The following is a 13,325-nucleotide window of genomic DNA, read 5'->3' on the forward strand; positions in this document are numbered from 1 at the left end:
GAAACTGAAACTACATATGTAATACAATGTAATTAAAAAATCAAAATATGAAATTTATTAATTTAAAAATAAAAAAAATGATAAAATAAAATTTACGAGTTTAAAGACTTTTTTAAGAATCTGAGATGTTTTAAGACTCTCTTCTAGCAATTTTTAACGACACCTCTCAAATTCAAATTTCTGCTCAACCGATGAAAAATATTTCTAATATTGTTTGTCTCTTTCTTCGGCTTATGGGCATAATCTTTGGTGTAAAGAGAGAAAAAAAATAGTAAATCTATCATAAGTAGAGGAATGTTAAATAATGAAATTCATAGATTTTTTCTCTTTTGTTGGCGGGTGTGAATAAAAGGTATATGCGGAGAAGAGATATTTAAAGAGGAGGAGATGCACCTTTTCTCCGTGATTTGGTTCTTTTTTTCCGGAAGAGGGGACGTGCGTGGTGGATGGGATTAGGTAAGTCCTGGACTGGGCCATAATCTGGGGCATTACGGGAGAGAGATAGAGCCGGAGTTCTGCACGTCTGGCGCCTCAGGGATTACACTAATCCTGTGCCGGGGATTAGAGGCGGCTGCATCAGGAGGGAAGAAGACGCGTGCTGCCGCCTACCCTGCGTGCCAACGATGTTTGCCGGCTGAGCGCCACTAATCCCTGCTCAGCATGCCGGTCCACGCTCCTCGGGCGGCCACTCACCGACAGTTTCTCTCACGCGGCGGCAGCATGGACCGCACTTCTCTCATGCAGCCTCCGACTCCCGCTTTCTTCGCTGCCGCTCCACCTATAGAATACGTCGACAGTTGGAATAACTCTTTTGGTAAGTTTGCTTTTCCTCCAAACCACGTGCTCTTCTTAACGCTTTCTTTTTTCGCTTTCATTTTATAGAACAGAGATTGTGACTTAGAAAAAAAAAGAAAGGTTTTATTATTTTTTTTTAAAGATTGTTCACCGAATCAAATTTATCATTGTTTTTTTTTTAATAGTATTTAACGATGATGAGAAAAATAATACAAGCGCTATCTGTACTTTGTCGTTGGTTTGAAATTATGTATTTAAAAAAAGTTTTGAAATCTTATGGAAAGTTATGAAGGTATTTTTAATAAATTTTGTTTTATGGAACTTAATGCAATTTTGCTTTTTTCTTCTTCATGAAACGAACTATATTTTCTTTTAAAACTGATAGAATTTGTTCTTGTTTTCATTATTAGAATCTTTAATTCTAAATAGTTTTTTATGATAATTTTTTATCATCTTTTTATTTTTGTAGATAAAGGTAAAGATAAAGGTATTTTTTCCGTACTGTTATATTGTTTCACGTCAAGTATCTTATTTCATAAGTGATAGTTTTTTTTTCTTTTCATTTTGCTAATGGAATAAGTAATTTTATTTTAATAATCACTTAGATTAAAAATGTTATTCCTCTACAGTATTTGTCCGAATTTAACTTATTATACATCTTTCGCTGCGAATCTTTATTTCATATTTAAATTAAATCATTGTTCTGATTTTATACATATTTTTTATTTATCATATTCACTGTAGAAGCTTTTTATTATACCTCCACGATATTTTTATGTTATTATATGATATCTAAATTATCTCTAATTGTGACTCTTATGTCTATTAATTTCGTCTTGTAACATTTTATTTAAAGTGTGGTTTATAGAGTTCACTTTTTTGTTCAAAAATAGTTCGAAAGTAGTTTTGAGATGAAACAAATAAATCAAAATTTAATTGTCTAACTGTCAACATATAGTTTAAGCTATTTATTTAAATATGCTTGTTTTACATTTTTAAAGGAAAGTAGGAAAAGAAATATTTTTTTAAAATAGCGAAAATTGCGTTTTAATTTTTGCTTATTAAATTTTCGCTATTTGAAATTTTAATAACTGCCACACTTTAATAAATTAGACACAAATTTAAAACTATTTTTTTTCCTGTTTCAAGCTCAATTCTTTGATAGTGTTTCACACCCCTTCGTTACTATTTATTTATTTGCATGAAAGTGTCAGAGAAACCCATATATTCATAATATTGCAAAGAAGGGAAAAATCAATTAAATGTTCTGGAATATACATTTTTACAACCAAAGTAATGGTTGGTTTTTCTTGTGTAACAGAGTACAAATTAAATAAAATTTTTAAATAAAATTCTCTTGTTATAACAGCAAAAAAATTCAAATCATGGCTAATCTTTATTTTTAAATCAAAATCATCTTGCAATATTTGTCAAAATAATCATTAATTGTATGCGGAAATTTTTTTTTTCATCACTTAATGCACTCACCATTTAATTTATTTAAAGTGCTTCAGTTTTTTTTCCACAGGATATTATACATGTTTACACTGTGATAACTGTTAATACATATCTTTAGCAGAGTTTTTTTTTAAAAAATAATAAAACGAGAACGTTTTAAATTTTTTAAAAAGTTTAATCATTTTTTAATAAAAATCTTTCGTAACTCAAAAAGTATTCCTTTAATACTGAAATATTATCCCTGCATACAACTGATATAATCTCAAATATCGCCAAAAATTTCAAAGCAATATCATAAGTAGTTTTTTAGAAAAGGTGCATCGAAAGAGGTCCGTTTTAGCATTATTGATGTATGCCCTAACGACTTCCTCTTTACGGCTAGGAAATTCTCAAAAATAAATTTCTAGAAATTCTCAGAAATCTTTGAAATTTCGTCTTTTTCAAGCGCTAACTATTAACCATTCTCAGTAACCATATCGGTTCTATTGATTTTCTAATTTTAGCAAATCTTTACAAGTAAGTATTTGTTCGTTTATACCAAGATAATTACTGTTCACTTTAATTACAAGTGTTTTGAAAAGTATTGTGTATATGTAAATAAAATATTAATTGTAATATTTTATTTATGTAGTAACTAGACCTATTTTCTGGTTGGGAAATCTTGAATAACGTTTAATAAATGGAGCTAATATTCGTAGTGAAAAAGATTTTGAAAGTTATCGTGTATTCATTAGTAAATAACAATCATCTAATGCAACCCCTTTAAATATCTTCTCGTGGTTTAATGAAGAGGAATTCGCGATGGGCGCAGGGCTGGAAGTAGTAAGATGGAAAAAAAAAACTGGTAGTAAAACCATTTCATTTTTTTCAATTTTTCAGCTTTAATGATTTTCTTACCAGTTTTTTTTGCCAGTTTTCTTACCAGCCTTGATATATATTTACATTTTCAGTCCAGGATGGTTGTCTTATAACTTCCGTCATCCGGTCAAATCATCTTATGCCGTAATTAGAGTAATAATATGCTGATAATAACTAAATCTTCTTAAGTATGTGTTCATGTTCAAAAATTATTATTATTTTATGTTATAAAAATACTTTAAAATATAATTCGGGAATTTATTTTATTTACGGCACAATTGATGCATTTCATTTGTTCAGGCAAGGTAATGTTTAAAAAAAAAAAAAAAATTGGATTTTCAAATCCCTCTTTCTGCGTTTGTTGAATACCTTATCATTTGTGAAACAAGTTTAAGACTCTATTTAGGCAGTTTTTTATGACTGGTGAAAATTGATTATTCTCTTTAGCTTGACTACTTAGCAATCATATTAAATAGAATACCTAACTGTTCATATGATGTCTCTCTTGAGGTGACCATAAACATGAGATTTATCATTCATTATTAATTAATTCTTTATTTCTTCTTATTAGAAATGTGCCGGCCAGGTGGCCGAGCGGTCAGCTCGCCTGACTGTGAAATCAGTGGCTGCGGGTTCGAATCCCCGTGGATGTTTCCCTCTCAGTGTGTTGTTCTGTGATGTGTGAATGTGGCCCACCCTATGAACGGGTATCTGCGGCAGTGTGGCATGGGTAATGTTGCTCGCCTCCGAGACTTTGGTTCACAGGTGCTCACTGGCTAACGTCCAATGAGTAACACTTCCGGCCTGCTGTTCAAAGTTCAGTGCCTGCTGTTAGGAAAAAGAAGCATTCACTTCACACATCACAACAGAGGACANTTATTAGAAATATTTTAGAAAGTATATAGGAAATTATTGCTCAACCAAATGACAGTTCATATCATCCGAGTTCTAGTTAGACTACGTAGAAATTACAAACCCTAGAATTTTTGTTCTCCAATCTCTATGGTGTTTCTTATCATTATTGAGGTTACCTCTGTGAAACTCAAATTATATTTTGTCCTAAGAGCATTATATCGTCTGTTAGGATTGCGATGGAATCATAAATATGCACACAAAATCATCAATGGAATAAAAAATACTCTGAAATAAACGTAATCGGAATTCATCGAGAAACTGAAACTACCAGATCATACAAATAAAATTAGTAAATTTTTTTCACTACTGGAAGGGTTAAGAGAGTAAAAAAAAATTTCATTATCTGATAAAAAAATATTTGGTTTTATACGTAAATATTCTTTAAAAAAATATCTGTGTTAATTTCCGCGGTGAAAAAAAATTCTCGTAAAATTATCGTACTGTGTGGTGATAATATTTCTGGTTAAAAGAAATCTGGTTAATAAAACCAAAATATACGGTTTTTAAACCATTAATTTAGTAATTTTTCCGTTCATATGTTAACAGTTTAAGGAAATTCTGAATTTCAAAATTATAGTTCTTATTACTACACATTTAATAAAAAAATCGAAACTAAAATGTGAATCTAACCAGAAAAAAAAAGGCTTTTATGCCATGCTCTAACGTACCATGATAAAATTCCATATTTTATATCAAAAATTAAAAATTTTATCAAAATCACTACCAAAGCGCTTCAGTAAAAATTTCCGAGCTTTTTGGTCTTCTGGCTCTGTGGTTTTCCACAGAGCCAGAAAATCGGCAGATTTTATCATATTCTGATAGTTTTGACCATACCTTTCTCTCAGTGAACATTTTTAATATGTGTCCGTAGATAAAATTTGGTATTATTATTTAAATGTAAAATTTCGTATTATTATTTAAATGTAGGTATTATTTTTAGCTTTTCTATTGCTAACACCTATCAAAATATAATTAACGAGCTTCAATCAGTTAAAGGATTCACTTTTTTTTTGAACAAAAATTACGCTGAAAATTTTCTGTTCATCGGGAAAATACAGGTTCAAATCAATCAAAGTAATTTATATTTTAGAGAAACACTAAATATCTCATAATTTTTTTTTCATTGAAATAACTTTCTAAGTTGCAAAAAAATCACAAATTTCCTAATTCTTATTTTCTTAATTGAACTATATATATATTTTTTTTATTTAACCTTAGAATAGCCAAGTAATATCCATTATTGAATCCTATTTTGATTTTCTTTCCTGTTTACGTAACATCGATTATGTAAATTAATATTTTTCTAATGAAAAACTATGTTTCCATTAAATATTTTTGGATCAAATATTCATTTATTGCAGCATTTTTATCATTAAATAGTAGAAAACTATCAGCTCCCTTAATATTTTTATCAGAATAAGTTGGGTACAATATTTACTCGTCTGCGTTATTCCTATTAACGGAAATGCTTCTGCGTTCATTGAGCAAAAAAGTTTGGTAAAAATTTGCAACATAAGTTTACGATTGAATAAGTACGATAATTGACCTTTACATCGAAAAGAGTTTAAAATATAAGATAATTTTTTTAAGAAAAAGTGCTCAAAATAAACATTTTTCACAAAAAAAAAAATGTCTTGAAAAATTTATGGAACTCCAAACAATAAAAGTAATGTATAGCTAATTTCTTATAAGTGTCTTTGACATTTTTGTAAAATAATTTATAATTCAATTTTAAATTTGGTATTTAAAAAAAAATTTTTTTTGCTCAATTAATAGTCTGTTTTCTTTTTATTTTAAGGGAATACAGAATTTTAATTTAATTGTATCAATACCTTAACACTAGAAAGACTGAAACTCAGTATATACCTATATTGCCCTAATACAGTCAAAATGACTGGATTGTTAAAGAATAACTAATACGTAAAAAAGTTTGTTTAAAATTAATTTTTAATATTTTTTATATTATTTACAGCTATATAACAAGTTTTTAGTAAATATTAACCATTAAAAAAAATTATATGTTGTACAAAAAGTCACCAAATTCTGAGAAATTGTGTTCTTATATACATCATTGTTTTTCGAATTGAAATTAAAAGGCATTCAAATTGACTTCGTTGGGCAATCTAGTGTTAAATAGTATACAGTTAAGAATTTTTTTTGTTGCTAATACTGCAAAATGTAGGTTTATTATAATACTTAAGATTAGTTTATTAATTTAGATTATTATTAATTAAGATTAATTAATTATAAGAGTAATTTTTCAAAATGTCAATTTTTAAAATATAAAATAAAATTTATGTTCGTAGACGAATATACAAAATTTATTTTTAATAATGTGTAATACGGTATAAAATATACTTTTAATATAAATCTTATTTTTGCTATCTTTGTATAATTTTTACACTATGCTGTTAAAAAAAAAAAAAAAAAAAAAAAAAAAAAAAAAAAANAAAAAAAAAAAAAAAAAAAAAAGATTCCGTTTTTGCTGATTCTTATGTAAAATGACTTCTAAATATGACCCCGATACCTTCCTTTCCTTTGTTTATCGATAATATTATGGCCATGAATATAATTTGAAGAAAGGGTATTGTTTTTAACCTAAAATTTCTTGTAAGGGATCTAAAACATGAACAGTTGCAAAACGAGGAGGAAGGTTTTGAGGCTATTTTGCCCATTTAATTTAAAAAGAAAAAAGATTTTTTCTGGCTTTTCTTCGCTATTTTCTCCTTGCTTTCTATAATAGATAATCTATTTCGATAATCTCCCCCCCCCCAAGCACTCTCTAAGAAAGATATTTAGCCCCTATTTTCATCAAAAGCGGGTGACAGGTCAGGACGCCCTCGTACAGAGAATCTTTCAAACTTCCTCGCGTGAGTTTCGGGATCTCCCCAAGGGAAAGAGATGACAATTTTAACGGTTCAATTTCTTCTAGAGAGGAGCTAAACAGGTGAAAAGGTCTAAAAATGCTCAATTGTTGCAAATAGGGAGATTTAAATGTGTTTGACCTCTTTAAATCGAAGGAAAAAAAATGTGGAAATGTTTAAAATGATGGATTTATTTATTTATTTATATTTTAAAATTTTGTAAGTTATTTTTTAGAAATATAAGCTTATAAGTTTTCTTAACAAAAGAGCCTAAATAACAAAAATATAAAAATTAGTTTGAATTTTGACTGAAAGCTGGTAAAGGCGAAAGTTCCCGAATCTCTCGCGAGAAAGTTTGAATGATTTTTTATACAAGGACATTTTGACCTGTATTTTCTGACCTAAACTTTTTGTTTCCCTTGTCTCTCAGCAGAAATTTGTCTATTAAAATAATAATTATTTTCCAAAGGTACCGAAGTTCTTGTGAGAAAGTTTGAAAAATTCCTTGGAAAATTTCCGGTACTGGCCTTTCCTCTTCACCACTGGAATAGTGTCAGGGTTTTTTTATTTATGCAATTATTCTATTTATTTTTTTATTGATTTTGTTTTAAAAAATCAAGTCAGTATATATTATCTAGACAAATTTATTTTTAAACTGTTTCTTTTATTTATTTTAACTGCAAATTTATTTTCAAACAGTGGAAATTATAAACTATGTATTGCAAAATATAATGTTTAATCACTTCCTCCAAAATAATAAATTTTTTAGGCTTAGAATAGATTTTAAAATATAAGCTAATTTTTGTACATTATGCTAACTATGCATTTGTTTTATCTCAATATGAATGAATAAATTAAAAAAAATGCTTTCTGTAGTAATATTGCAAGCTAATGAATGAACTTTATTAATCTATATTGCTTGTTACATTAGAAATTAAGAAAGAAGGAATCTAAAAGCACCACTCACCCACACTCAAAATTTACATCCGATTAATCTTAACTCCTTTCCGGAATTAATCGTTTAATTTTATTACAAACAAGGCTTCTTCCATTAATTAATTTATTTAGAGGCTAACTTAAGTGATTAAATTTTTCAACCCAATGCAATTTAAATTTTGAATAAATAAATTTCTGTAAAATCTGTCTCATTGTGTCATATATTTTAATATATTGTGTTAGTACTCCGTGTAAAGAGGTAACAGGTTAATGAATAAAAGTTTGCGAAACGTTCAGTTTTATCTCAAGGAGGGCCTCATTCATAAATTAATTTCTTTGAGGGCAAAAGCATAGTTGTTAAATTTTTCTTCTTGTATTATTTTTTTTCAATCATTAGTTTGGTTTTAATGTTAAAGGTTCTAACTTGACTATTTAACTTAAATCCTATGCAAGTAAAAATTAGAACTGACAAATTTCTCGAACTTCTGGAAAATCTGTTTATTGCTATTAAAATCTCTTAATGTTATTTAATAAATTACATTTCTTAATGTATCATAGCTATGATTAAAAATCAAACTCTATCGTCATCCCTGATAATCTTTCATTCGTTTAAGGTAAAAACTAAATAAAGATTAATTGGAAAAGAGATTTTGGATATTTTAAGGTAAGGAAATAATTTTAATTACAAGGAGATTTGTAATTTAAGCCAATAGTTGTGGTTTGTATTGCTATTCTAAGATTAAACTATAATATTATTCCGTATGATTTCATCCTTTCTTCCTGTATAAGCATTCCGTTATATAATTAAAACGCATGTTTTAGGGTTTTTAAACTTCTGTATCTAAACCAAAAAGACACTGAGTAATCTGCATCTAAGTGTTTTTTCCTTTAAAAAAAAAAATTCTTGCTGGATTTTTAAAGTAACTCAAGATCTTGAACGAAATAGTTATAAATTTGACTTAGATATCATAACATGATCTCTTGTATGCAAAGCTTTTTTGAAGCTATCTTTAATCTACCTATTACCAACATTAATTACCTTCATTTTACAAGTACTTTAGTTGGTTTAAATATAAATGGCATGAAACTTTTGCTGTCTCCAGTTTTGAAATACAAACATAAATCCTTCTTACATCAATAATGTTCTTTGTTGAAGTCTATCAATCAAGTAGTTTCTATCAAGTATTTCAATTATCAAGTATATTGTCAAATAGATTGGTAGATTATCACTTATTGTGTTAAAACTTCTTTAGATGCAAATCCTTCGTTGAACGGTGCTGACAATTTATCAGACTCTGTCAAGTATTTTATTTAAAATATCTGGTAATGCATAGTAGCTCAAAAATTTCCGGTTGAAATAGTTAATCTATTGGTATTATTTTGAAAATTGCCCGAAACAGTCATCTGAAGAGATCCCTGATTAAGTTTTAGCACGTAGCTTTTTAAATTATGCATGGTCTGTCAAAGTTTTCCCAAATGATTTGTTTTGATGGCATAGCTTTATTTACATGATATTTGAATGACTTGTTTGACAAATAATTTTAATTTGTTCATCCGATGTCCTCTAAAATCCGTTTTCAAAATGTTGACGTCTTCTTGATCAATCGCCCACCTCTCACCTCATTCTATGGACTTAAAAGATTTGAACTTCGTCATCAGAACAGATAAGAGAAATCTAAACTTAGAGAAAAGATGGGAAAAAAACCTGCCAGAAAATCTCTACTAAGTTCTTTCGCAAACTATAAAGCCCCGATTCACCTTTACTTCAGGGAGTGTTTTTAAATGGGAATAAAATCCGAAATTAATCACTTTTTTGAGCTACCGGCATCATCTGGATTTCCTGTCCTGCTTTAAAATAGTTGCGATATCACCGAATGTTTTAACGCATGAGTTAATGACTTATTAGAAAGGAATTTCATCCTTCCTAGCTGAGGATTTTGTCTGATTCTTTCAGCTGTGAGGACATTTCTCATGCTTTAAATCTTGTTTTCTTAGTTTTTCTCTTCTTAAACAAACTGCCTGTTTGTTTAATTCCTGGTTAACTCCCTTTACTTCTAACTTGTAAGTTTTTTTTTAGTCGAAATCTTATGTTAAGTATTACAAAAATGAAACATAAATAGGCCTGATTGCAAAATCAAATTTTATGATTGAATTATTTTATATGTTGTATTATTTTTTATGTAAAAATTTGTTTTGAAATTTGATATTGAAAGTTGATATTACTTTTTTATAAATGTTTTTAGAAATTTTTTGAACAAAATATTTATTTATTAAACCCAATCATTATTAAACTATTTTGATTTTAAAAACATTTACTACGTATAAAGTTGAACTTTCCTTAAAAAAAAGAGCTTTATAACTGTAATAAAAAATATTTTAAAAAGTATTTTTAGTTTGATATGATAAAAACACTTATTTAATAAATGAACTGCAATTATGCAATAAATATGAAAATTAATATTTGATAATATTTTATTGAATTAAGTAATCATTTTCAACTTAGTCTTTTTAATTACTATATATGTACTTTATTACTTCATCTTGAAAGTTGTAACTCTATTTGACCTCTTTCATTGGATTCCCCCTGTTTTGTTATTCATACATTCTTAAATTACAAAATTTTCTAAATCTTACTCACTTGGAAAAACAACTTCAGTTATATTTTTCGGTTTCAGTTTTGAGTAATTGTATAAATTAAATTGTAAGTCTTTTTAATTAGTGGTTTTGTGCCCAGGTTTCCCAGTTTTTCTATCCTATCTTATTAATTCTTTTATAATTATGTTAAACGCCAGGATTGCTATAAAAACTTATAGTTTAAAAAAATTGAGTTACGAATGAAATTAAAAATATTCATTAGTCGATTGTCAATAAGTATACACCAACTTTTAAGAAAATGTTAATACACAGCTAATACGCCACAGAAAGGAAAAAAAAAACCCTGAATAACTTTTGATCTGATCGGATTTTCACGTTCTAGGACTCTCTTAATGGCTCGAAGGGATGACTTCAAATATGCAGACGATATTTTAAGTTACGCAATCAGCCACAAAAATTTACTTTCTATGAATAAACATACTTTTTTTTTTCTTATTTGGGTTTTTGACCCCCCAAAATATAGGATGTAGCCGCGATCTGGGAAATATAGTCCCAATAGTTAGGCCTGGAGTGCGTTCCAAAAATTGGAGCCTTTAATGTTAATTTTACTTTTTGCGTATTTCTCAATATCTCGAGAATTTTTTAAGTGATCTGAAACTTTTTTACAGACAATTATAAAATCTGTTTATTCAAAGATTATCATATACAAAAAATAACTTTTAGTAAATATTTATTATTTTATTTAGTAATGGTCGAAAAAAATTGAAAGGTATACAATTTTTTGCATAATTTTAGAGAATATAGTTTTGCATGGCAAAATACAAAATTTGAGCAAAATCGGTTGAATAGTTCCTGAGAAATAAAATTTCAAAAAAGCCAGATATTTAAAATTTGATTTTTTAGGAGCTATTCGACCGATGTTGCTCAAATTTTGTATTTTGCCTTGTAAAATTATATTCTTTAGTATGATACAAAAGTTTGTATACTTTACAATTCAGTGTTTTTTCGACCATTATTAAATAAAATTATAAAATGTAATAAATATTTACTAAAAGTTATTTTTGGCATGGAATTATCTTAGGATAAGCGAATTTTTAATTGTGTGCATTTTAATTGTTGTTTGCGAAATACGCAAAAAGTAAAGGTAATTCTAAGCCTTAAAAGGATAGATATATAAAATGTGTACTCATTAACAGTTGACTTAAAGGTCCAGGTAATGGAGCCGGTGACATATATCCCCAATTTTTCACTATTGTTTTAAAATCTACCTTGACATTTAATATAATTATAAAAGAAATTAGTAAGTTGGGAAGGAGAATTAAAACTAAAGCGGTATTAAACCACTAAATATAAAGCCATACAGATTAAATTGCAAAAGGGGAACATCTGGATAAAATCCAATAAAAAAAATCTCAATGATTTAAGTTTTAAAAAATTCATTATTTAAGAATTCTATTAAGTAACCACAAATCTAGAAAAATCCAATTAAAGGTGTAAAAAAAGGACTTTACAGTTTTCATGATAAAGTGACAAATAAAATTAGATTATGAAAAAAATCAGATGTTTAAGGTGAAAATGGTTGCTTATCCATTAAAAAAAAAAAGGAATTTTTTCTGATTTTTATACTTTTAATTAAAAATGTTTTTTGTGACGAAATATAAAATTTTTATTATTGTCATGAAATATTAAATAAAAAAAATTAATCAAGTTAGTTTAAAGGTAAAAAAAAATTCTCTAAGTTTTTGAATATTACTCTCTATTTTTCCTATTTATTTCCATAAACCGATACAGATGTACCTGGAATAAAAAATTTGTTTGGCTTAGCTCTACCGTTACAACAAATCATATTTTATAGTAATATTTGAATACTACTATGGTTTAAGCGTGGTTTGTAAAAGAAAAATCTGTTGACATTTAATTTGAATTTTTGTATTGGAATCATCTTAGTATTTACTTTCTAAAATGGATTTTTTCCTTTAAATATTTACTTTGAATTCATAAAAAGCACTTCTGAAACATTTTAAAAATTCTTTAGCATATGAGTTTTTAGTTTATCTAAACACTAAAACGTTGAAAAAATAAAAAATTTCGTCTTCAATCTTTAAGGTCTCCTTTTCTAATCCTTTTCATCATCCTTAATTCTTGCCTTTTTCAATCTCAAATAAAACTCTAATACAAGAAATAAAATTTAGGAAAGAACAGTTATAAAAGATATTTTGTAATTTGGCATTGAGGACTCAGAAATGCAATTTATCTGCCTTTTTACTTTAGGAAAAAATTATTTGTTCTTTTTTCCCCCCATCTAGTTGGCATTTGTATGTTTGAGATAGTTCCGGGAGAAATCATCTGCTTTTTTTCTAGCTATCCAATGTAAGACACTGAAAGGATTATCTTCGCCATGGGTTCTTCATTGGATCTGACCGAGAGGTCTGGTTTGGGATTGAAGCTCAGCAGGAGAAGGATTAGGGCGGGAAAACCGGATATTGGCTGACTTCTGCAGTTATCGGTATCGGCTGAGCTCTGTGTTTACGAGAAAAAGAATGACTACGTTTCTTCTCATTATTAAGTATAGAATTTAGAAAGAATGGTGAACTCCTCATCAGATAACTTTTGTTACTTTCGCGTGTTCCAATTTAGAAGGAACGCCATGTAACTGTCTCAACTTTTGACAAAGTATATCAAACAACGTACACAGGTTTCTTTCCATTCAAGAGAGACTTAAGATTATTGAGGAGTATATTTTTGAAAGAAGCAATTTTAAGAAACTCTTATAGTGTGTTTTAATGTAATGCTGTAGTTTCTATTTTTATGAGGTAGCTTTTGAAGTGAGAGTAACTCTTAGTTGATGGCTCACTCTCCTTACTCTTTTATTTTCAGTTGAAGGTTTAATATATATATATATAT

The 13,325-nt window shown here is 28.0% G+C and overlaps 1 protein-coding gene across 4 annotated transcripts in view; it reads left to right on the forward strand.

Annotated features, from left to right (window-relative positions):
* Positions 1-13,325, forward strand: part of LOC107456902 (homeobox protein dve-1) — a 164,908-nt gene that overhangs the window by 94,915 nt on the left and 56,668 nt on the right. Inside the window, exon 1 of one of the 4 annotated variants that reach the window (XM_021145061.3) lies at positions 590-814. The exons of 2 other annotated variants lie outside the window; for them this stretch is intronic. In XM_021145061.3, the coding sequence (XP_021000720.1) occupies positions 661-814 (154 nt within the window). In that variant the 5' untranslated portion in view covers positions 590-660. Of the gene's footprint in view, positions 1-589; positions 815-13,325 lie in introns of those variants that run through there. One more of the 4 variants, XM_071187377.1, reaches the window with a different exon arrangement.

This window comes from Parasteatoda tepidariorum, chromosome X1, assembly GCF_043381705.1.
Source record: "Parasteatoda tepidariorum isolate YZ-2023 chromosome X1, CAS_Ptep_4.0, whole genome shotgun sequence".
In the NCBI taxonomy this organism is placed as follows: domain Eukaryota; kingdom Metazoa; phylum Arthropoda; class Arachnida; order Araneae; family Theridiidae; genus Parasteatoda; species Parasteatoda tepidariorum.